General features: G+C 45.0%; 1 protein-coding gene across 1 annotated transcript in view; it reads right to left on the bottom strand.

The window, feature by feature from the left end:
- SLC26A4 (solute carrier family 26 member 4) overlaps positions 1 to 20,978 on the bottom strand; it is a 68,292-nt gene that overhangs the window by 25,892 nt on the left and 21,422 nt on the right. The window contains exons 10-16 of the mRNA XM_029616384.1: positions 16,036 to 16,149; positions 7,558 to 7,635; positions 6,873 to 6,968; positions 3,859 to 3,965; positions 1,182 to 1,251; positions 977 to 1,069; positions 801 to 896 (exon numbers count right to left, since the gene is read on the bottom strand). Coding sequence (XP_029472244.1) covers positions 801 to 896; positions 977 to 1,069; positions 1,182 to 1,251; positions 3,859 to 3,965; positions 6,873 to 6,968; positions 7,558 to 7,635; positions 16,036 to 16,149 — 654 coding nt within the window. The remainder of the gene's footprint in view (positions 1 to 800; positions 897 to 976; positions 1,070 to 1,181; positions 1,252 to 3,858; positions 3,966 to 6,872; positions 6,969 to 7,557; positions 7,636 to 16,035; positions 16,150 to 20,978) is intronic.

Here is a 20,978-nt window from a genome sequence, read left to right as displayed (position 1 = left end):
AAGGCAAATCGAATGCTAAGAATTATTAAGAAAGGAATGGAGAATAAAACAGAGAATAATCATAATGCTTCTGTATTGCTCCATGGTGCGACCTCATCTTGAGTATTGTGTGCAGTTCTGGTCATCACATCTCAGAAAAGATATAGCAGAATTAGAAAAGGTACAGAGAAGGGCAATCAAAATGATAAAGGGGATGAAACGATTCCCCTATGAGGAAAGGCTAAAGAGGTTAGGACTCTTCACTTTCGAGAAGAGACAGCTGAGAAGAGATATGATAGAGATCTATAAAATAATGAGTGGAGTGGAACAGGTAAATGTTAATCGGTTGTTTACTCTTTCAAAGAGTTCAAAGACTACGGGATACACAATGAACTTATTAGTGATACATTTAAAACTAATAAAAGAAAATTTTTTTTACTCTATGTATAATTAAGCTCTGGAATTTGTTGCCAGAGGATGTGGTGAAAGCTATTAGTATAGCTGTGTTTAAAAAAGGTTTGGACAAGTTCTTGGAGGAAAAGTCCATAAACAATTATTAAGTTGGACTTGAGGAATACTGGGCTTGACGGACCTTTGATCTGATCCAGTATGGAAAGTCTTAAGTTCTTATGAGTGCTGAATACAAAGCATGAAATATCAGATACTAGTACAAAGCTCAGCCCAGTGGGTATCACATGCTGATACCTTACAGTGAAGACCCAACTTCTTTACTTACAAAAACTAGATTTTTCATTAATTATTCCTTCTAATTAAGGAAAAAGTGAAAGCAAGAAGATTGGCAATAAAAGAAAAAAAGTCACCTTTGTTGCTTTTAATTGCCCCTTCTTAATGAGTTTCTGTATTTTTCTCAGTGCTTTGTTCCTCTTGTTGAAGACTCTCACAGCATCAAACCCCACCTAAAGAAAATATGAAGGGTCTAAGCATTAACATTGAACTCTGAAAATTTACTGTAACATTTCTGAGCTCCTTTACTTACAGCAGATTTGAGACCACTTTTTAAGCCATCGATATTGCCATAGAAAATAGGACTGGAAAATCGGATGATCTTCACTCCCTCAGGCTCTACAACCTGGAGCATAAAAGCACATCAGTGATCAAGTTGGTATTTTCCAATTAGCTGAATAAACTCTATCCCATCTATAGGAGAAAAATTATTCAAATAAAGAACACGGAGGTCTTACATGTTTGTATTCCTTGATGTTCTTATAGATGTCTGTGCCAGGAATGTTTCCTAGAGATGCACACGAGGGGCTAATGGAAAAGAAAAACAGCGAAACATCAACTTTGCCTTTCAGAAGGCTCATAACAACACATCATTCATGGTTCAACACATGGGACCTATTTAACAGTCTACCATGGGCACCAAGTAATACTGTTTTGGGTTTTGTTGCTTTATTCTATGAGGTAAGGTTATATTCATTGCACTGAGAAGAAGCATCTTTACTACTCTGTGTAAGACATAGACTCGGGAGAGACCTCTGTAGACCTAGATCCCAGGCAATAGGGAATAAGGTGACAATTGCTGGTTCCTATGGGGAAAGGACGCTGAGCTCCTTAAATGCTAGATCAAAATCGGTAGTTCCCAACAAAATCCTGGAAGTACACCTAACCAGTCAGGTTTTCAGGATATCTGTAATTAATATGCACAAAATATATTTGCATACATTATAGACCCAGTATATGTAAATCTATTCATGAATATCCATTGTGGCTGTCCAGAAAACCAGACTGATTAGGTGCGCCTGCCTGACTGGCTTGGGAACCACAGAGTGATCACATTATTTTGCCTTGTTACCAGATGGCTGCACGAGAACCTGACAGTTTCCTATGGGTGCCACAGATGTGAAAGAAATCTTTTAATTTTCATGCATCTACTCAGATATTGCTTCTGAGGCCTAAACATAAACTATCACAACATGATGATGTCCCTCACAAAGTGTTATCACCTATGCAGTAATATGATGCCACTTAGCCGTGTTTGTGAAACTTTGCATTTAGAGTAGCGTGCTAACACTTGAAAGTCAAAACTCACACCCAGTGACTTTCAGCCTGGTTCCAGTTTTGATGGACATTTCGGATTTTCCCCAGATGCACTGGGGAAATCCATGAGATTTTTCCTTGGTGAATACTGGGAAAATCCAAAGCAGATTCCAAGAAAATCAAAAATAGAATCTGAAAGATATGAAGTGAATCTTCAAAATAATTCAAAGCAAACCTGCCAAGTTGAAGAAACTGACTTCAGATTTCTTAAGGATCTGAAGTGGATTTTGCCACTTTAATACAAAATTAATTGAAGCATTTCAATAAATTAGCAGGATGTTTATGCAGGTTCATCAAATTTGGGGCACACTTTTTTTTTAAGGAATTTGTACATCTCTAGTACATGGTTGAAACCACTTATTTGTTAGACCCCCAATATTCATTATACTGGCATTTTGCCAGAAAAATACAGGTTTTTCTGGAATTCTGCTGTGGTGCCCTGATCCTTACCTACCAAACCTCAGAAAAAGTAGTTTGATAGTTTTTGAGCTGGACAAGTATGGGAAAAGTCAATTTGTTCAAATGTCATTAGAGGATAAACTTAAAGCAGGTGACACTTTGTGCTTTAAAAAAATTCAATTATGAACTTTTTGAAAAACTGGGGCTTAAAGTTTGTCTTCTGTATAGACACAGCAAAACCTATCATTCAGGTAAATGATTTGGGCAAGTTATTGTCTCAGATACTGATTCCCATGGCACGCTATTGGCATACAAATCGACGTACATAGTGTTCTGTGTCCATTTCTGTAGCAGAATAGCACCCCTAGAGATCAATGTACCCGCTGCCCATGTCAACCTCTACATTGGAATCCATGTTCATAGGAACACAAAGCTGCTTTGGGTTTGGCAGCCATATGGGATCAGTGGCTGCATTTCAGGCCTCTCTCTGGAGAAAGTGAACAGAGGGGGAGCAAACCCTGGGTTTGTTTTTCAGTTTTCTACTGTTTGAGCTTTAATCTCACCCACTCCATGTCCTGCCTTTTTTTCTTTTTTCCTTCTATAAATCCTTTGGTAATGCAGGGAAGTCTTTATTATTACTCCCAATTATCTCCAATAATTCCAATTATCCCGAATTAGCAATTATTTAGACTTATGTATATTATTTATTATTTTTAAAAAACTGGCAGTTTCCTGTTTTGTCTTGTGCTTCTGACTCAGGATACTTTTAAAAGGAAAAAAACTGTATCCTTTAGAATTTACATAATTCTGGGGCGGATGTCCTATAAAACCATTTGTGATGCCATTTATTGTTGAATAATGACTATGCAAAAGGGCGTAGAGATTTGATTTTTATATAACAGTATTATTCTAATGTAGTCTTTGTGAATACATTTCCACTTTTATGGCTTTTATATGAAGTGCCTTTGCCTAATTCATTACATAATTAGGAAGAGTTCCATTCTATAAGAGATATACAGGACACTGTAGAAGGTTAAGGCCGCATGTGAGCGAGGCTGACATTGATAATTTGGTGACGTAAAACAGGAAACATGGAAAAATGCTACCAACATTGTAATACTGACCGGACTTTCAAGATATACGGGTTAAATAGAAGTAAAAAGAATCATCAAAGATTCGGAGAGTGTTCATGGGAGAAAGAGGGCTGTCAGGAACAGAAAAGCAACTGCCGCCAGTCAGCACATCAGCCACGCTATCGTCCCATCTTCACCTTTGCTTGGACTTGGCCAAGGTTGGCAACCTGACTTGCAGAGTAATTGCACTGAGAACTGTGAATCAAAGGCAGAAGCTGGGGCTCTGCAGCGCGCAGTCGGTCATCACGTGAAGTACGTTAGCCAAAGCAACAGCAAGGCTACTTACAATTGAACCCTTAGCACAACTGTCAGTAATCCAAACACCAAGCCAGCCAGGAGTCCCAGGTCAAGACCCAGAATAATGGATGCTGCACACGTGAAAACCCAGATTACCTACATGCAAAATAAATTGTACAGTGAAGGACACTGATTTTAGTATATATCAAACAATCCATTTCAGAATAACTATCTGTTTGGAGCAGTACAAAAGGATATCATTTTCACCTTTTATTGAAGCCTAATTTATGTTGAATGGACTGCACATCGGTATTTTTCCAGTGCCTTCACACTTTAAAAGTTATTTATTCAAAGTACAGGCCTGCAACATCTCTTTGTTTCCATTTTGCTATCCTGTTTTTTCGTTTTACTTGCCCGTTCTCTGGCATCTCTTATCACGCTCATAATCAATAAGGAAAGTGAGCTTTCTACCTGCTTACTGCACAAGCCATGCTGTTTCAGCTGGGTCCCGGAGGGACGGGGGATGGGGATGGCAGAGGGGAGGCTAGAGCCTCTCCTGAATCGCAGCCCAGTGATCTAAGCACTAGGCTGCTCCTCCCCCTCCCAAAGACGCCAACTTATGAAAACATGCACAAAGCAAAACTGATTTTGAATTAAAAAAAAAAACAAACGAGAAAAGCAAGGAAAGGAAGTGAGAAAAATAAATTCCAGAAACCAGGCAAGTCTGTGCAGAGAAGGGAATATCTAGCACTGCGGTTTTACTTTTCCCTTAGATTTCCTGAAGTACTACTTAATTTCCTGGATCCCATACCACCATGCAGCCTCTCACTGACTGCATTTTTAACTGTAGGTTATTCTGTTTACTGTTACCAATATATTATCTTCAATTAGGTTTTCTAACGGGGGTCTCCTAATGAAACTCATCACAATGACCTTCCAAGTTCATCACACTGCCCCCTCCGGTACAGAAAGGCACACATGGGTAATTATGACAGTGTTCATTATAGCTTGAATTTTAAAAAGCCCACGTGCATAAAATCCTGGAGGATACGTGTGTGGCCGGGCCGTGTGCGCGCCGAGCGCATTTTAAAAATGGCCCGGCCACACGCGCAGAAGTGCTGGGCCATCGAAAAAGGGGCCAGCCAGTATGGGCGGGGGTCTGGGCAGGAAGGAGCGGCACAGGGGCCGACCAGGACAGTGGCCATTAAGCCCTGTCCCGGGGAAGCGTGCTGGCCGGCGCGCCGAAGTTACTTCCGGAGCAGACTGGGAGGGAAATGGGAAAACCCTACTCGCGTTGCTGTGCATATTTTTTTTAATTTCCCCCCCACCCCCACCCCATTGTGTGCGGAAGAGGCCACCCGCCCGCACATGCGTGCGCGGACAACAAAATCTGGCGAGCATGTGCACGCAGGAATCGTATTTTAATACGTGCGCGTGTCGATGCGCTCATGTTATCAAGCAGCTGAGGCCATGTGCACGCGCCGGGAGCTGCACGCACATGGATGCCTTCGCACGTTTTCGAAAATCGACTCCTATGTGAATTTCTGTGCATTAAGTACATCACTAAACATGACAACCGAGTGCTCAACTGTCCATGGCAGGAGTGACACGGGGAGCGGATGTGCACGCTCTTTTCCCTACTCCCCGAATCTGTTTTTATTAAACTGTCTACATGAAAATACAGGTCAATCAACAAAAAAAAAAAAAAGAGGGGAGGGGGCATTTTCAGAAGCATCCCCTGCCTAGAAGCAAAGCCCGCGGGTACTTTTGCTTGTGGACTTTCAAGCGATTCTGAAGGGGAAAGCACGAGCATCCTTCCCCTGTGAAAACTGCCCCAGGGGGGAAAAGTGCCCACAGAGATCTGCACCTGCTCTTTCTGCCGGTACTTTTTCCCCTGCAAAACAACGCGCGTAGGTGTGAAAATCTTATTCACGCACGTCGCTTCCCTCTCTCGACCTAGCCACATCTTCAAACCTGCTTACTGTTTGCCCCGGGTAAAAAGGCACACGTCGTTGGCTAAAAGTCACAGGCCGATGCGTGATCGGCTCGCGTAAAACGGGCGCTCATGATTGAGCACCCGCTCTTCTAACGCACGCCAGGCCACCTCTCCTGGGTGCGCAATGCATTATTTAAATGAGGGGTCGTGCTAAAAAGGACGCGCTAGGGATAAATTGTACGTCCCTAGCACATCCATGGCATCGGGGCGTCCAGGAGAAGTGGCTGTGTGCTGGTTAGGAAAACAGACCTCAATTAATGGGCATCCATTTCCCTAACCTGACCGCTGGCAAAATTGTTTTTTTTTCATGCTGCTTCCTGTGGTTCCTCCTATTTAGTATTGGGATGATGCTAAGTAGGAGGAACCATAGAAAAGTAGTATTTTGGGCTTTTTTGTGGCTTTGTGGTTTTCTTTTTTAGATGGCTCGGAGCATGTAAGATTTAATGCCAGCCCTAGGGTTGGCGTTAAGTTATTATCCATGTTACAACATGCGCATCGCGAGCATTGTGATTTTTTGCATGAGGGAATAATAGCTAACAGTCTCCTCTACATGCATTTACATGTGATGAGCACTATTAGCTACACGCTGGTTTGGATGCACATTCTGGTTCTGGATGCACTAATCCCCTTATTGCATCGGCCTAGCGCATCCAAAACACACATCCAAAAGCTTGTTAGCCAGTATACAATATAGCAACGGCCTGTGAGAGCTGGAAAATTTTCAGTCGTTTTTAGCCATGCAAATCGGTATTTACCTAGGTAAATGGCTTCTAAAAATTGCCCTTTTATTTTTTTTTTTTTATCGGACTGCCTCAATACATTTCTTGAATAGCTTTCTGGAGTGAACACTTCCTTTATCACGACAAAAACTGTATTAAATGTATTTCCTGGAAGCTTAATAAAGGGGCATGGAGGATTGCTATAGAGAAATGCATAAGCCTGTACAGCAGCAGTTTCTGTAACCTGTGTTGCCCCCTGGCTATGCTAGGGCCTACGGATTAAACTGACTGCAGCACATCCCGGAGCAACTTTCCCTGGCAAATGTTCCAATTCATTTAGCTACTTACAGAGTCAAACTTATTCTGTCTCCACAAGCGGGGCACATCCAGCACTTGCCAGAACATCCCCTTCAGGTTGGCAATGACAATAGCGGCCAGCACAGACTGCAGGGAAAGGCGAGAAAAAAAACCAACAGAATAAAGTGTTACAAATAAGACTATTCTTTTATCAAGGATTTTTACCTCCCATCCTCAAAGCCATCAAACAATCCTGGTTTTCAGGAGAATCAGAATTCCTGTTCATGAGATACAGATGCCGGTATTTGGTCTCAGAACAGACTCATCTGCATATTCCATTTACTCTGAAGACCAGATCTGCCTTGGCATTCAGGACCAGAGTTGAGAACTTCTGACCTACATAAACAGGTTTTTGATCTTCATGGCATCAACTTCTATTTTTCATTCTGATTATAGACCAGCGAGTCAAACTTATTTTCTGCAAAGAAAACTAATCCTACACCTACTAACCCCAAGCCACTGGCAAAACCTTGCAATAGTCTTTTTTAAACAGCCATTTCTAAGCATTCTGGGATTTCTTGTCTATTGGCAGCCAGAAAATTGATACTACAAATCTCAGAATCCTTTAACGGAAGAAGATAAAGAATTAGGATTCACTCAAAGTGACCCTGATGGCCTGATGCTGGCTGGCAGCTGTGGACCAATGATGCAAAGCAAACAAACCAACACAGATTACCTTCTGCAGGGGCTCCAGGAGTCTCCCTAGTGCTACAATGGCAATCAGCACTATGAGAGCTGAGATCAAGCCAGCAACCTGCAAAGCAAGAAACATGCATTACCTCAAGTCAACCAGCTGCTGGAGCATAGGCAAGAATTTCCCAAACTCATCCTAGCAATCCCACAGCCAGTCAGATTTCCAGGGTATCCATAATGAATATGCATGAGGTACATTTGCATATATTGTCTCTCCAATGTAAACAAAAAATTATCACATGCATATTCCTTGTGGACATTTTGAAAACTTACGGCCGGATTTTAAAACCCCAGCGCCTGTAAATCCCAGGGTTTACGAGCGTGGCCGGGCCTTATGCGCACCGGGCCTATTTTCAAATGGGCCCGGCCACGCGTGTAAACCCCGGTACGCGAGTAGGTGCCGGGGCCTGAAAAGGGGGCAGCCCGGGGGGCGGGAAAGGGGGGCAGGAATGGGTGGGGCTGGAGGTGCTGGTACAGTGGCCATTTGCCGCTGTGCCGGGGGAGCAGGCGCCGGCATCGGCTGGTGTACGCAAGTTGCTTCTGCTCTGGAGGAGCAGCAACTTAAAAAAGAAAAAAAGAAAGGTACGGGAGATTAGGTTTAGGGGGTGGGGAGGAGAGGGGAAGGGGAAGGGAAGCTAGGGTAGGGGGTAGGAAAGTTCCCTCCCAGTCCACGCCTTAATTGGAGCCTCCCCATGAGAAAGTTGCCAAAGTCGACCCCCCCCTTTGCGCGTGCCGCCCCCGATTTTATAACATGTGCGCACTGGCGCGCGCATGTTATAAATTGCACATCCACGTGTGCGCGCCAGGTAGCACGCACATGGACGCACGCACGTAGTTTTACAAAACTCTACCCCTTAATTGGCTGTGGGCTCACCAGAACGGATTTGGGAAGTCTGGTAAAGTAGATGTTAAAGCAGTGTCTGTTCCTTAATGCAGGACTTGAATGAGGGTGACTGTATAAACGCCGTGTCAGAAGGCACACGTCTGTCCTGGTTTGACTCCTATTGCCTCCATGGCTTTGTACTTCACAGAAGCAATGAGAGCACAACCGGGCTGGCCCAGCACAGATCTCTACAGTTACCCTAATTTGAATGTCCTGTTTCATAACCAAGGATGGCTTTGGATAGCCCAGTTTATGCTGTGATTTAAAGATAGAAGAATCACACGGAAATGAGGCAGTTTAGATTAGTCTGTCCTCCTCTCTGATCTCAGCAGGCTGCTGTTTTATTAAGAATCTGCTTCCATTCTGTAGCCATGGGATCCAGCCTTATAAAAATCAGGCCCAGGGTCCACTCCCTAGTCATTAATCTGGTACTTCAGGACAGGGGTAGACAACTCCTATCAATGAAGGCCACTGACCAGATGGGGGTTTCAGGATAACCCTAATGAATATAAATGAATTAGATTTGCATACAGCTGAGGCTGATCGCATGCAAATCTCTCTTACGCATATTCAGCAGGAATATCCTGAAAACCCATCTAGTTGGTGGTCCTTGAGGACCGAAGTTTCCCTCCCCTGCTCCAGAAGATACTTTAAAGAAGGAAGATGTGAGCACAATGACAGAGTGTGAAGAAGTGGGACTGAATGAGAATAAGGGGCCTCAGGTGGCCATATTTTACATGGATCCTCCAACAGGCCAGGGAGTTTGCTCTTCTTAAATCAATTTGGTGACTAGGGGGGCACATGTATTAAAGTGTATCAACATCATTTTTATCGCACATAAACACAGTGCAAATGAGGCACATGCTCAGGGCTGGTGCAAGGATATTAGGCTCCCTAGGTGAACCTTCTGCCTTGCGCCCGCCTCTCTCCCCCCCCCCCCCCCCCCCTCATCCAGGCTTCAGCTCCGGCCCTGACCTCATTCACTCAGACAGGTCCCCCCCCCCTCACTTACACACACTTAGGTTCCTTGTCTCATTCACACACGCTCCCTTACACAGACTCCCTCCATCTCTCTCGCTTACACCATTGCTCTCTCATACACACACAATCCCTCTCACTCACACGCACACAGAAACAGAGGTGCTGCTCGCCCAGTCTCTACTCCTCTCGCCCGTGAGTGGGATGGGCTCCAGGATATTGCAGCTCTTTGCCACCCCCTAATGGCTGGCGCCCTAGGCGACCACCTAGTTCGCCTACTGGGAAGCGCCGTCCCTGCACATGCTCCTCAGATGCTGCAGTATATATTTACCAGTATGTGTGTACATGGGACAGTGTGGCAAAAACGTAACTATGCCTCCCCAACATGTAATTACGTTTTTTTGCTTTAATGGATCTGGGAAGGAGTTTGTGTGCACACTTTTTCTCTACGCTGATAATGGACTAATTATCATAAATTTCACATTAAAGCTATTGCAAGCTGGTTTTTGCACATTAACAGCATCTGTAACTAGCTTGTGCATGCTAACAGTGCATTTAAGGCCTGTTAACCACTTCCGACAGCTTTAATGCACTTTAGTAAGTTGGCTTCAAAGGCTCTGGGATATCATTGATCATTCTCAAGTCCCACCTCTCACTGCCAGGCCTTCCACTGCCTGAATTTGGTGGCCTTTTGCTAGAGTTGTTTTTTCTATAAAATACAAGGTCTTGCAATTTCTCCTTCTAAACCCACTAGGACAGCGCGCTTCCGAATTTGAATACATTTGAGTTCTTTGCCTTCCATAATTTTAAATGTAACCAAACCCTCAACTCGTCATTTATTTATTTATTAACTTTTCTATACCGAAGTTCAGGTAACAGTGTTACCTATCACTCCGGTTTACATTGCAACAGATAATAAACAATGACAAACTTATGTCTTACAATGAACAGGGCATGTGAAACAACTTGGATAACATAACTATGAACCAGGACAGAACTAATAGAGCGAACAAGCCTATGGGGAGGGAGCTTAGCTACTGGGGGAGGGGAAAATTTATTACTGATAAGTAAAAGAAAAAAGACTTGAGCCTAGGCTGTGGTTGTCGATATGCTGAGAACAGTCTGTGGTAGCTGTGGTAGACTTAGTGAGTTATGAGTTATCATAGCAGAGGATACATGGGACTTCTCTTTTATTGCTCATTACGTATTTTCACTTAACATCTACTTATCAATAGGGAAGGTGTGTTCGGCATGAAAAGCTGAACTGCTGGTATTAGCAGCGTCAGCCCACACCTCAGCCTTTTTCTCTTTTTCCATCTCTTTTAGCTATATTATTTCATTTTGGCTCTAAAAAATGTATTCTCCATCAGAGAAACTGCTTTCATTTCATCCACTACTAGTAACATTCTGGAAAATTGATTGTTTAGGAAATAACTATATTGTCTATAACATAGAGGGGCGGATTTTAAAAGGCGCGCGAATAGCCTACTTTTGTTTGCGCTCCAGGCGCAAACAAAAGTACGCTGGATTTTAGTAGATACGCGCAGAGCCGCGCGTATCTGCTAAAAACCTGGATCGGCGCGCGCAAGGCTATGGATTTTGTATAGCCGGCGCGCGCCGAGCCGCGCAGCCTACCCCCATTCCCTCCAAGGCCGCTCCGAAATCGGAGCGGCCTCGGAGGGAACTTTCCTTTGCCCTCCCCTCACCTTCCCCTCCCTTCCCCTACCTAACCCACCCGCCCGGCCCTGTCTAAACCCCCCCCTTACCTTTGTCGGGGGATTTACGCCTCCCTCCGGGAGGCGTAAATCCCCACGCACCAGCGGGCCTCCTGCGCGCCGGGCCATGACCTGGGGGTGGGTACAGAGGCCGTACCCACGCCCCCGTACCCGCCCCCAAAACGCTGCCAACACGCCCCCGAAACGCCACGACGACCGGGCCCGCCCCGACACGCCCCCGACACGCCCCCGACACGCCCCCGACACGCCCCCCTCGGAGAACCCCGGGACTTACACGAGTCCCGGGGCTCTGCGCGCGCCGGGAGGCCTATGTAAAATAGGCTTCCCGGCGCGCAGGGCCCTGCTCGCGTAAATCCGCCCGGTTTTGGGCGGATTTACGCGAGCAGGGCTCTGAAAATCCACCCCATAATGTATTGGAACACATATGCATATCCAGCATAACTTCAGTGCATATCCAGCATAACTCTCTGCTTCAATGACAGGGGGAATGAAGAAAAGTGGATCTATATACAGACAACAATCAACAAGGACTGAATTATATAGTCTGGGTAAACAAATAAGCATGGGTGTAAGCGTGCTTATTGCGGCGGTTACTATCCCTAACTAATTAAGCTAGATATTTTACTTAGATGCAGTTCCAACACTGCTCTTTACATTAATGGTGGGGGTGGAAGGGAAATAGAACCAAAAGGTTACTAAGAGCCAAGAGTAACAGATAAGTATGAGAAAAAAAAAAAAGTGCGAAACTTGCTGGGCAGACTGGATGGGCCGTTTGGTCTTCTTCTGCTGTCATTTCTCTGTTTCTATATGTTTCTATGGAACGGATAAAAAGCAAACCTGTTGTTTACACTTTCAAAAAGTTCAAAGGCTAGGGGACATGCAATGTCGTTACTAGCTGATACATTTAACAAAAATAGGAGAAAATACTTTTTTTACTCAACGGATAGTTAAACTCTGGAATTTGTTGCCAAGGGATGTGCTGAAAGCAGTTAGTGTAGCTGGGCTTAAAAAAGGGTTGGACTTGGGGAAATCCACTACTTGTCCCTGGGAAAAGCAGCATGGAATCTGTTGAATTTAGGAACCCTACTAGGAACTTGTGACCTGGATAAGCCACTAATGGAAACTTGATTCTGGGTTTGATGGACCTTTGGTCTGACCCAGCATGGAAAACTTATGTTCTTAAGTTCATTGTTCTTTGCCTTACATACTATGATTTTCCTTCCTTCCTATGGATCCCTAGAGACAAGAAGCATTGAAGCAATCTGCACAAAATTGTGGTTGCCACCCCAAACAGCAATGGTATGACCAGTGATGGATTTAGGAGTTTTCTGACCCTAGGCCCTTTTGGTGCTGTTTTTCCCCTCCTGACTTCCACTCCAACTCCAGAGAAGAAAGAACAGAACAGAGGAGCTAAAGAACGGCCTTCTTTGCTCTGCTTTATCTGCTCCAGACTTACCTCCTCCTCTAGGGTATCCCTGAATAACAGAAGTAGCTGAATTAGGGAGCAGAGTGGCTTTTCTTTTTTTTCCCTGCTGTGTGCTTTGGCCTCACCTCTTGGCACAAGACAGGAGTAGAGAGTAGGTTTTCTTTTACTCTTCCTTTCAGCCTCACCCCTCCCCCTCCTATTCTCTGAACTGGGAGGGGCTGGAGCAGGAAGCAGATGTCTGTTCTCCATTGAGCGAGAATCATCACGAATGGGAAGCAGCAAATCTTCAACTGGCCCTACTGCTCCCCCCCCAATCCAGATTTTTGCCTATTGGCAAATCCTGGCCTGGCTATAACTTCATTGGGTTTCCAAGAAAGCACTGGGTTAACCTGCATGGAACAGTGGTTACGACCCTAAACAGCACTGGAATGGCAGTAATGGGCCTCTAAGAAAACATTGGAGTAACCTGCGTGGAGAGGTATTTAAACATTAATGTGCAAGAGCATTGGTCTTTCAAAAGGGCTGGGATTACCTGTGCTTAAAACCCAAACTTAAATGTGAATGGGGAGGCGGATCTTTCATCATTGTAGCATCACTAGCCTTAATGGATGTGGGAATTAATACTAAATATGGTAATAAGACAGAGAAGGGGATCTGAGGATTGACTTGTCTTGGTTTTATAAGAAGCAAAGCTGAAGATGTAAAAACCTAAAATGGACCGGCAGTGGAGGTGCTGGAGGCCACTGCTGTGGAAGATTTAGGGCATGATTGGGACAAATGTGCAAGGCAGAGGTGGTAAAAGGGTTGAGAGGACAGGTAAAAGACATGGGGGAGGGGGGAGATGGTGCTGGATTGCATCTGGGAACAGCCCACCCTCCGGTTGAAGAAGAGAGAGCTAGAGAGAGATCGTTCTCAGCTCCTCCTTGTGTGCTGACTGGCCCTGCGATACTCAACACTCGCGGGACACTTCTGTATGCTCATCTCGTACATCATGAGATGAGGATAGAGAAAGTGCTAAGACTTGGTGTGTGTTTGTATGTGTATGTGTGTGTGAATGGAAGCCTGACTGGGGAGATGGTGTGTGTGTGTGTGTTTGTATGTGTGTGAATGGAAGCCTGCCTGGGGAGATGGTGTGTGTATGTGTGTGCGTGTCTGTATGTGAATGAAAGCCTGCATGGAGGGATGGGGTGTGCATGTACATGAGTGTGTGAATGGTAGATTACCTGGGGTATGGCGGGGGGGGGGGGGGTGTGTGTGTGTATAAATGGAAGCCTGACTGGGGGGATGGGTGTGTATATTTATTTTGAATTCTTATATACCGACATTCCTGTAAAGAATGTGTGTGTGTGTGTGTGTGTGAATGGAAGCCTGCCTGGGGGTATAGGTGTGTGTGTGTCTTGGGTAGGAGGGTGATGAAAGGTTGGTGCCACCCCTCACTAATCCACAACAAACTCAGGGTGACTGGAAATTAAAAGTTGGGTATAGGAAGTGGGGGATTTTTCCATTCTCATTTTAATTATTGGGTGTTTGATTTGTGTGCTATTTTGAAATATTTTATTGCTTTTTTGAAAATATTAAAACTTTTTATATGAGTTCTTAATTATTGGATGTTATTCTATTTGTCATCTGTTTGGCAATACTCCTTTTATTAGTATGGTGTATTATGATTGATTTATATTTCCTGGCTTTATTGTTTGATTTATGAGGACTAGTGATGTTTCTGTTTTTCCATTGCTTCATTATATTAAGAGTCTAGCCTGTTGCAGTTTCCAGTTCAGTTTCTATCTACACATTTTTATTTATACTTTATGGTCTTTTTATTCAGATTTTCATAGTTAGGGATGTTCCTGTTTGAGTACTTGCAGTAAGTACTGTTTTGGTATGGAAATTTTACTATATTGTTATTCAGTTTACTCAAGGCTGTCCAAGGGCCAAACCCACACCTAAGGCCTAGTACCTTATGGGTTCCAAGTGATTTTTTTTGCAGGGTTTTCTGGTTGGCACAACAGTATGTTTTTCTGTACAACAAACTGGTGCCGACTACAGGGCCCCGCCGGCACCAATTTTATATACTAATAGGTGGGGTAGGCGGACCTAGGGATCACTTCCGCACAATTCTGAAGTTTTGGGCTGGGTAAAATACGTTTGGGGGGGAGGGGGGTGTGTAAGTTTTGACAGTTTGGATTACCGGAGGGAGCAGGGTTTTTTTGTAGTGGCAAAAGGGGGCCCGGGACAGAGCATGAGACTGACAGTTTCTATTTTGTGTTGGTTATTGGGGAAAACAAGAGATATTTTGTGTTTTAAAAAAAAACAGAATGAGGGGAGGATTGGGGGGGGGGGGGGGGGGAGGGGGGAGAGCAACACAGCAATTTTTCACCCAGGGCAAGAAAAATGCTAGCACCGGCCCTTTTTCTGCCCAGAGGACACACTTCATAAGCCTAGTCCTGGAATTTGCTATTTCTAATTCAGAAATAACCTACCTTTGACTAAAATTAATTTCCTGTATCCAGGACACCATTAAACTGATCAATGCATATAATGAATCACACAAGAACATGTAAAGCCTGTACCAGATTTTTTTACCCCATTGCATACAGGGCCATCCCCAGTAGAGTGGGGGGGGGGAGTTTCAAGGCAAATTGGGGCCACAATAGCTCTGCCCCTGATGTCTGACATCCCTTCCTCAGTTGGGACAGGAGCCATGAGTGGCAGAGACATCAGCAGCAGGCCCGGAGGCACGAAGTACTGTGGGACAGATTCTTCAATGTCAGGAGGTCACCTTCCCCCCTTCTTTTCAATACAGAAGAGGGGGGGGGGGGAACTGTACTGGGTGATGTGTCCCAGGCCCCCACACCCTTCTAGGGTCAGCCCTGACTTGCATACAGGAGGACCTATGTATTAAACCGAATTAAAATCAGCAAATAGCATACTTTCAAGTTCAACTGGATATCTGATGCTACTTATGTGCAAATCTCATGCCTGTAGACAAGGCCACTTTAAAATGAGCATAGCTCCTATAAGGCACTGTTCTGCATATCATTTGTCACATCAATAGTCCTCTGCACTAATCTACCCAAATTGGACAGGCTGGTTTAGCCCAGGGAAACACCTCACCCCATCTCCCGAACAGACATCTGACGTACCCTGTCCCTCCAATGAAGTTACTACTCCGGCATTTGATTTTTGCATATTTTAATATATGTCAGTGATCTATTTTTTTTGACACCCATGTTAGGGGCTCAGTAAATCACATTTATCAACACACGCATTAAACCTATTTTAACGTGTGTGTTGGTGTTAATGCTGCTCGTACAGAGGCCGCATAGAGGTGCAGCTCTCATTTCACTGGAGTTAAAATCAGGGCTGGATCCCCCTATCCTGTGTGACCCAGACTCCCGTATCTAGGAATATCGTCAGCATGAGTACATGATATGTTACCTGTGTCTTTCCCCCGGTACTTTCTTGGATAGCCGTACGTGACAGAGCAGTGGTGGCAACAAAGCAAGAGAAAGCACCTCCAAATACATTGCTAACTCCGAAGGCAATGAATTCCTGAATTAAAAAACAAACAACAAAAAAACAACAAAATCAGCTCAAGGTGTGAAAAAAAAAAAAAGAAAAGGAATGTGACAGGGATTCATTTTAGGGATCTTGTTCAGCAAAACATTGACACCAATACAACAATATAATTAATAAGGGTCTGGATAGAAACAAAATGCTGCTTCATTTCATTTTGTGTTTCATTTTATTTTTTTCTTATTAGAACGCACTAAATCATTTAACACGTGCGATAATGAAAAGAAAAAAGTGAAATGAAATTGTGTTGTTTCTTTTGTGTGACTTTCGATTAGAAATGACATAAAACGACAAATGTTGTTGTTCTTTTCATGTCATTTTCACTATTGTAGATATTTGTATCGAGAACGTCGGTATATAAAAATGCTAAATAAATAAATAAATAAATATACATTTTTCAAATAAATAAATAAATTGGATATCCATGTGGGAGCTGCTGCCATCTAGTGGGAGGAGGCGGGGGCTTTCTCCATGTTGCTGGGCCCTGTCCACTTGATGTGCTGTTAGAGGCATACTTTCTTGTTTTAACAACTAAAACCCTCTTTTTCTACACATTGAGTACTTCAGAATATGCAGTCATCCCTGCATACTTTCTTGTGTTTATACGTAAGCTGTTGTCTGCTTCACTCCTGAAACGGTCATACATACTGGCTAAAGCTTTTAGTGGGAAACAGAAAATACACCACTGTGCTACACATCAAGACATGGTGCTGCGCACTTGATTCGTATAATTTTGGCATTAATAGGGCACTTTACAATGAATGAGATACAGGAACGATGAGTCCCTACCCTGGAAAGTTCACAGTTTATGTTGTTTCCGGAGGCAACGAGAGCCCAAGGTCACAAAGAGTAACAGAATCAGCAGTTGATCCCTGGTCTGCAGGGTCAGATGTACTAAGCTTTTTCCCCATAGACATAAAATGGGAAAAACCCTTGAGTAGTTCTGGTCCTTATTTTTATCATAATTCCTCTGTATTGCTCCATAGTACGACCACACCTTGAATACCTTGTGCAGTTCTGGTCAAAACATCTCAAAAAAGGTATAGCAAAATTAGAAAAGGTACAGAGAAGGGCAACCAAAATAATAAAAAGGATTCAATTATTCCCTTAAGAGGAAAGGCTGAAGAGGTTAAGACTCTTCAGCTTGGAGAACAGATGATCTGAGGGGAGATATGATGGAGGTCTATAAAATAATGAGTGGATTGGAATGGTAAATGCGAATCGCTTGTATATGCTTTCAAAAAGTACAAAGACTAGGGAGACATGCAATGAAGTTACTAGATAATACGTTTAAGATAAATAGTAAAAAATACTTTCTAAACTTTGGAATTTGTTGCTGTAGGATGTGGTAAAAGTTCTTAATATAGCTCGGTTTAAAAAAGGTTTAGATAGGTTTCTGGAAGAAAAGTCCATAAACCATTATTAAGATGGGCTTGGGGAAATCCACAGCTTCATGACATTTACTTAACTTAGGAATCATGCCAGGTACTTGTATTCTCCAAGGACAAGCAGGATGGTAATTCTCACACATGGGTGACATCATCGGATGGAAACCGGCACGGAAAACTTTTGTCAAAGTTTCTAGAAACTTTGACAGGCACACTGAGTATGAGTATGAGTATCCATGTGTCCTTGCAGGGTCCCTCTTCAGTCTCTTTTCCATGGAACTGTTGCCTGTGGTTTTTGGAGCTTGCACTTCTTCTTGGCTTTTTTGGCTAGTTGAAGTATTTTTTCCTTCCACACATCGTGTAGGGTCCCTCACCCTCCTCGGGCAGTGATCGGTAAGTCCTTCGTCCTTTGCAGTTGATCCTTGATGGCTTCCCCTTCCGGTGTCAGTCGACCATTGACCACATGCCATGCTCTTTTTTCCATGGCATTGACCAGCTTCTGCCAGTGCCTTTAGTGCCCCCGGACCATGTCGATCACAGACCCCCACGAGGTTTGGGTTCTCTGCCTGGGGGCCTCTCATGATGTCCGCATCTGCAATCTCTGTGCCCAGATGATCCCTAAGGGCCGTTGGGCATGTCTGGATAAAATGGAAAAGCTTTTTGGGTCCAAGCGGTCGGAGCCATCCAAGCGGTGTTGGGGACCTCCACCCCGCTTGGGAAGGAATCCCCAGTCTACTCTGTCGGGTTCACCTCCTCCTGCTTTGCCTGGTCCCAAACTTGGCGCAGGGGACCGTCCGCTATCCCGGTTATACTGTTCCCAGTCGGGTTCCTCACCGTCCCCATCGGGCAAGGACTGCAGTGCTCACTGAGAAAGGTCTAAGAAGTACCGTCATCCATCTTCTTCTTTGAAACCAGACTGTGAGAAGGCATCGACTCTGTGCCTCCCATGAAGCAGTCGAGGGCAGAAGAGACCATTCCCTCTGATCCCACCGATGCCTCCAGGCAGCCCCCACCGATGTCGGTAGAGAGCTCGATCCTCCTCATTCCAGGGGACGTACCAATTCCGCCAACTCCTCCTCAGGCCGTTCTATCCTCGCCAGCCTTTGAGGAGGAGTTAGAGAGGAGCGTGCAGTTGGCAGTTGGCAGTCGGCTGGGCCCTGCAGGGCCTCGAGCCTCCAGTTCCCCAGGTACCACCTCCGCTGCAAGAGCCTGCTCCACCGGTGCCTGCATCTTTGCTAGAGTGGCTCGACATGCTGCTCAGTATGTTACCAATGCAGCCAGCTCTGGTGCCCCAAGTCCCTTTGCAGACACTGGGTGAACCGCTGCCACTGCCACGGCCCCCATACCAGTGAGCAACTCCTTCGAGGAGAAAGGGCCATCAGGATCGATGACGGCCCGGAGACACACAGTGCCACTCACCTGCCAGCTCTCCCAGGGCCTTTGGTGTTGGATTCACAGATACCTTTGGTTCCCCTGTTCCCACCGACGTTATCGGATCCCTAGCCACCCTCATGGCCTCGAGGCTCCCCGAAGCCTCCGGCATTTCCCTCGGTGCCCTCAAGGACCAGGGTGTGCAAACCAACGGGCCTTCGACTCCCCACATCCCCGGAGGGTTGCAGTGAGGAAGAAGCTCCCTATGACCCCTGGGGGGGTGGGGGGTGGAGGCGTCAGTACCCTCCGCTGAGGAATTGGAAGATTTGCCTTCCGAACCCTCTGCTCTGGAGGAGCGACAGTGATCTCCCCCCGAGGATATTTCCTTCGTGGGGTTTGTCAAGGCCATAGCTGAGTCGGTGCCTTTCCAAATGTTGACAGAGCAAGGTGGTGGTGGTATCATTTCATGACATTTTCAAGGAGCTGGTGACCCAGCTATGGAAGCATCCCATCTAGGTGCCACTGGTTAACAGAAAGACGGATGCTGTGTACCTAGTCCAGCTATCCACTGGGTTCGACTGCCATCAACTCCCCCACCAGTCAGTGGTGGAGTCGGCCCTGAAAAAGGCTACATAAGAAGAACATAAAAACATACGAAAATGCCATACTGGGTCAGACCAAGGGTCCATCAAGCCCAGCATCCTGTTTCCATCAGTGGCCAATCCAGGCCATAAGAACCTGGCAAGTACCCAAAAACTAAGTCTATTCCATGTTACTATTGCTAATGGCAGTGGCTGTTCTCTAAGTGAACTTAATAGCAGGTAATGGACTTCTCCTCCAAGAACTTATCCAATCCTTTTTTAAACACAGCTATACAAACTGCACTAACCACATCCTCTGGCAACAAATTCCAGAGTTTAATTGTGCGTTGAGTAAAAAAGAACTTTCTCCAATTAGTTTTAAATGTGCCCCATGCTAACTTCATGGAGTGCCCCCTAGTCTTTCTACTATCCGAAAGAGTAAATAACCGATTCACATCTACCCGTTCTAGACCTCTCATGATTTTAAACATCTCTATCATATCCCCCCTCAGCCGTCTCTTCTCCAAGCTGAAAAGTCCTAACCTCTTTAGTGTTTCCTCATAGGGGAGCTGTTCCATTCTCCTTATCATTTTGGTAGCCCTTTTCTGTACCTTCTCCATCGCAATTATATCTTTTTTGAGATGCGGCGACCAGAATTGTACACAGTATTCAAGGTGCGGTCTCACCATGGAGCGATACAGAGGCATTATGACATTTTCCGTTTTATTCACCAATCCCTTTCTAATAATTCCCAACATTCTGTTTGCTTTTTTGACTGCTGCAGCACACTGAACCGACGATTTCAATGTGTTATCCACTATGACGCCTAGATCTCTTTCTTGGGTTGTAGCACCTAATATGGAACCCAACATTGTGTAATTATAGCTAAGAGGGTATGTACCCATGCCTCCACACCTCCAGGGCGGAAGCATAAAGCTCTCGATGCACTGGGCGCCGAGTATTTCAGGGCGCCATGCTCATTGCCTGCATAGCTTGCTATCAACTTAATATGGGACAATATTCCCGGAACCTATGGAAGCAGGCCCTGGAATTTAGTGAGTGTCTATCAGAGCAATTCCAGGAGGACTGCCAGTCTATTGTCCAGCAGGGTCTGGAGTGCAATAAGCACAAGGTCCACTCAGCTTATGATGTCTTCGAGACAGCCATGAGATCCGCTGCAGTGGGCATTGGAGCCCATCGTACAGCATGACTACGGGCTTCCGACTTGTGCTCTGAGGTCCAGGACCATCTGGCTGACTTACCATGTATGGGGGAGAACCTGTTTGGAGACAGGATTAAGGAGGCTGTGGCTCCGTTGAAGGATTACCAAGAGGCCCTTCAGCAATTGTCGGCTAGTACTTCTGACAGCCAGACTACCAGGAAGCCCCCACGTCAATATCCTAAACGGCCTTTCTATCAACCTCATAAATATTACCCACCCATACCAAGATTCAGGGCTCAAAGG

This window comes from Rhinatrema bivittatum, chromosome 9, assembly GCF_901001135.1.
Source record: "Rhinatrema bivittatum chromosome 9, aRhiBiv1.1, whole genome shotgun sequence".
Lineage (NCBI taxonomy): Eukaryota > Metazoa > Chordata > Amphibia > Gymnophiona > Rhinatrematidae > Rhinatrema > Rhinatrema bivittatum.
The sequence above is the reverse complement of the archived record's forward strand: the minus strand, read 5'-3'. Positions and strand labels throughout refer to the sequence as shown.